Raw genomic sequence first — 3,560 nt, 5'->3', positions numbered from 1 at the left:
AAAAAAAAAATTCAAGAAATTTTCAAAAAAGTTCTAAACATTTTTTATCTGCCGCAAGAGATATTTCTTTTAATGTTTGGCGGTGTTCACAATCACCAGCGCCTATCAGCTCTAGTGGGTAGCAACAACAATTCAGCAACTAGAGGTCCCAAATTCGATCACAAGCCGGCGCTCAGCTTTTTCGGGGATTTTTAGAATGCACACTTGCACCACAACGACCCGGGCGATACAACGTCAAGCTTGTATGTAAGTGGGCCGGCCCAATCAGGCTCTGTCCCCCTGTGCGGCGTGCGGCATCGTGGGCATTTCCTATTTAGCGCTGCAGGCGCCCGTTATAGGGCATTTCGCAAACGGGCGCCTGCAGCCGCTGCGACCTGGGCCGGCCCATGTATATCTTCTTCTTTTCTGTTTAAAAGTTCAAAAAATGTGCGCCGCGAAAGTTCAAACTCACAATCAGTTGCAGCGACCCCAACACAGCTACCACTAGGCCATCGAACAACCACTGTTTCGTAACTGGCTTTTTTTGTTTTTATTTGTATCTTCAATCGCGGGAATCCCTTGGTTTTGGGAAGCGTCAAAAAACTTCCCAAGCCGGTTTTTTCACGGTTCATTGGTCATTGCCGGGGCAGTTGTTATCCGGGTATTCTTATTTTTTTATTTTTTAAATATGTGTTCTTTTTTCCTTTGAATCTGTTCCTTCTGTATTTTTGAATGGACTTTTTTTCAAATGCAATGAACTTTTTTGATAATGATGCACTTTTAAAAAAATCGAGGATTTCTTTCCAAATTTGACGAACCTTTTTTCCAAATGCAGTCAACTTTTTCCAAAATTGTGAACTTTTCAAAAATCCATGAACTGTTTTTCAATTTTTGTGAAATTTTCTAAAAAATCATGAACTTGTTTTTCAAACTCGATGAACTTTCTTCCAAAATTCATGAGCTTTTTTCAATCTCAATGAACTTTTTTTCAAGTTTGTGAACTTTTCTAGAAAATTGATGAACTTTTTTTGAAAATCCATGAACTTTTTAAAATTTGCTGAACTTTTTGTTTAAAAATTGATGAACTTTTTTCAAGTTTGTGAACTTTTCTTGAAAATTGATGAACTAATTTTGAAATCCATGAACTTTTTTCAATTTCGATGAACTTTTTTCAAATTTCGATGAACATATTCAAAATCAATGAGCTTTTGTTTGAAAATTGATGAACGTTTTTCAAGTTTGGGAATTTTTCTTGAAAATCGATGAACTTTGTTCGAAATCTATGAACCTATTCAAATTCACGATTTTTGTTTGTCAAATAATTCAAAAAATAGTAATTGGTACAGTTTTGTCCAATAAAATAGCATTGCAACACTGTTATTGCATAATTTGCGCTGTTACCTATCACTAGTCGTAAGTAGTCCGAGTGGTTAGCAGAACTCGTTTGTTAGTGAAACCGCACATGTTCGAAATCTGTCCGGAGCATTAATTTCTAAATTCAGTTGTACTTCTTACAAACAATTTTCCTTTCAAACAACTAAATTACTGGAAGCCAGATCCAAATTCTTAAAGATTTCAATCAGCAGGTTTCTGTGACTTATGGAGATTTTTCCATTGTTAAGAAAGTTTGTTCCATATTTTGTTCAAGCATATTTCAATTCATATGTATTCAGAAAGAAATTTGCAGTTCGAATTGTATTGTCGAAAGGTAGAAGAAACAATAGAACGAACAAATAGCAGAACGAAGAAACAGTATAAGCGCGCAACTACTTGGGCCAGTGAAGAAACAGCCCAGCAACGACGCCCTACAGGCGCCACTTAAGGTAACCGGCGCAGAAGGCGCCAACTAGGAGCTCCCGGCATCGTGCGCAAGACGCTGTGTGTAGGAGCTCCAAGGGCCTAGGTACTTGCTTGATGGGCTTTGTGCAAGCTTCAGGCCCAGTTAACCACAATGCGTTGATTTTTCTACAAGAATAATCACTCTCAGTACACCTAGCCCACTTAGTGGATCAAGAAAAGAGGTGTTTGTGGTAATATAATATGTTACCGTAACATAACAGAAATATAGAAGGCAAAATGAGCCTACATCTAAATAAATGAAGACTTATATGATATACCACTATAAAGATAGTAACAGACGTATGTTGCCAGTTTAAATTACTTTCTAGTATTACCGGTATATATGAGAGTCCACAGTTTTACTGTCCTTACTAAATGGGGCCTGTGCTGTGCAGGGGAAATCTGCCCATGACGTTGATCATAATGGTTCGACAACGAGTAGGTGCTCACCTACAATTATTTTGATTATGAATTAAAATAGCCACAAAGTTCCAGGCAGCACTATATGAATGTGAAACATCATATGTCTGAAATTGAGTACGATATAAATGTCTTGGAACTTGTGGCTATTTTAAGAATCAAAATAATTGTCGGCCAGCCGGCCCGACCATGAGGTAGCAAGAGCAGTACGTACGTACTGTAGAGAGATCGGTAACAAAGGCCGGCAACGACGGCCACAGTACTGACAAATCAAAAACTAATACCGGCAACGAGCAACGGGCGCCACACCATCGACAATGCAGGCAGCATACTTGCCGGCGATGTCGGCGAGGCAGCGCGCGAGCTCGGCCGGCGTCGAGAGCAACGCCATGTGGTCCGCGCCGTGGATTTCCCTGACCTCGTCCACGGGGTAGTTCTGCACCATCCACCGTTGGAACCCCTCGAAGATGGCGTTGTCGTCCTTGAGGACGATGAACACCTTGCGCACAGACCCGTAGCGAGCCTCGGTGTACGGTGACTGCAGTTTCAGGTCGTCCACGAACATCGAGCCGACCCTCATCAGGGATCTTCCCAGCGTCAGATCCTGCCATACATATGATTCCAAACAGCATGCAGCTCTAGGATTAATTTCTAGTATTTGGTCATATGATTCCAACAACATGCAACGGCGTTAGGATTAATTTCCTAACGCCGGGTATTAACAGAGCGACAGGTGTTACCTCCGGCGAGCACACCTGGTAGAACTTTGCTCGGGTGACCAGCGGCCCGAACCGCATGGAAGTAGGGAGCTTGCCCTCAGGATCTTGAGGCTTAAACTCCATGTCCATCCAGTCCATTCTCCGCTCCATGTACTTTTTAGATCCAGCAAACATTCATCAGTAGTACTTACTAGTACATAAGCTGGTGTATGTTGGTTGTTGAGTATATTGTGTACGTGTATATTTGTGTGTAGGGCCCACCTCCTATTTTCTTTGTATAGTTGAGATTGTGGTCCATCTTTGTACTTATATATACGTGTCTGGTGCACAAATCAATACATCGAGATTGCACAGCCCATATCTTGTCCTTCTACATGATATCTATCGCAGTACGATCCTAACCCTAGCCGCCGCCGCCGCCGCGCCTCCGCGCCGCCGCCGCCGCCGCCCCTCCTCCCCGCCACCGTCACCAGCCGCCGCCGCCGCCACCCTCCTTCCGGTCGCCGCCGCCACCGCTGGTCACCGCCGCCTCTCCCACCACCTCGCTCGCCGTCGCCGCCGCCGCCTCTCCAAGGCCGCCGCCGCCGCGGTCTCCCGCTTCCG

The 3,560-nt window shown here is 43.7% G+C and overlaps 1 protein-coding gene across 1 annotated transcript; it reads right to left on the bottom strand.

The window, feature by feature from the left end:
- Nucleotides 1–2,515: 2,515 nt before the first annotated feature.
- Nucleotides 2,516–3,095, bottom strand: LOC119343383 (salicylic acid-binding protein 2-like). Its single transcript, XM_037614360.1, has 2 exons — nucleotides 2,979–3,095; nucleotides 2,516–2,842 (listed from the first exon to the last, which is right to left on the bottom strand). Exons 1-2 carry the CDS (start codon nucleotides 3,093–3,095, stop codon nucleotides 2,516–2,518), a joined length of 444 nt encoding a protein of 147 aa, XP_037470257.1.
- Nucleotides 3,096–3,560: the final 465 nt, after the last annotated feature.

This window comes from Triticum dicoccoides, unplaced genomic scaffold (genome assembly GCF_002162155.2).
Source record: "Triticum dicoccoides isolate Atlit2015 ecotype Zavitan unplaced genomic scaffold, WEW_v2.0 scaffold125128, whole genome shotgun sequence".
Classification (NCBI taxonomy): Eukaryota; Viridiplantae; Streptophyta; class Magnoliopsida; order Poales; family Poaceae; genus Triticum; species Triticum dicoccoides.
The sequence above is the reverse complement of the archived record's forward strand: the minus strand, read 5'-3'. Positions and strand labels throughout refer to the sequence as shown.

What these genes read in the sequence shown, in the direction of transcription:
- LOC119343383 (XM_037614360.1), bottom strand. Translation starts at nt 3,095, where the DNA reads ATGGACTGGATGGACATGGAGTTTAAGCCTCAAGATCCTGAGGGCAAG. An exon ending in ACCAGGTGTGCTCGCCGGAG is followed by an intron (nt 2,843 to 2,978) that starts GTAACACCTGTC and finishes TATGTATGGCAG; the next exon opens with GATCTGACGCTGGGAAGATC.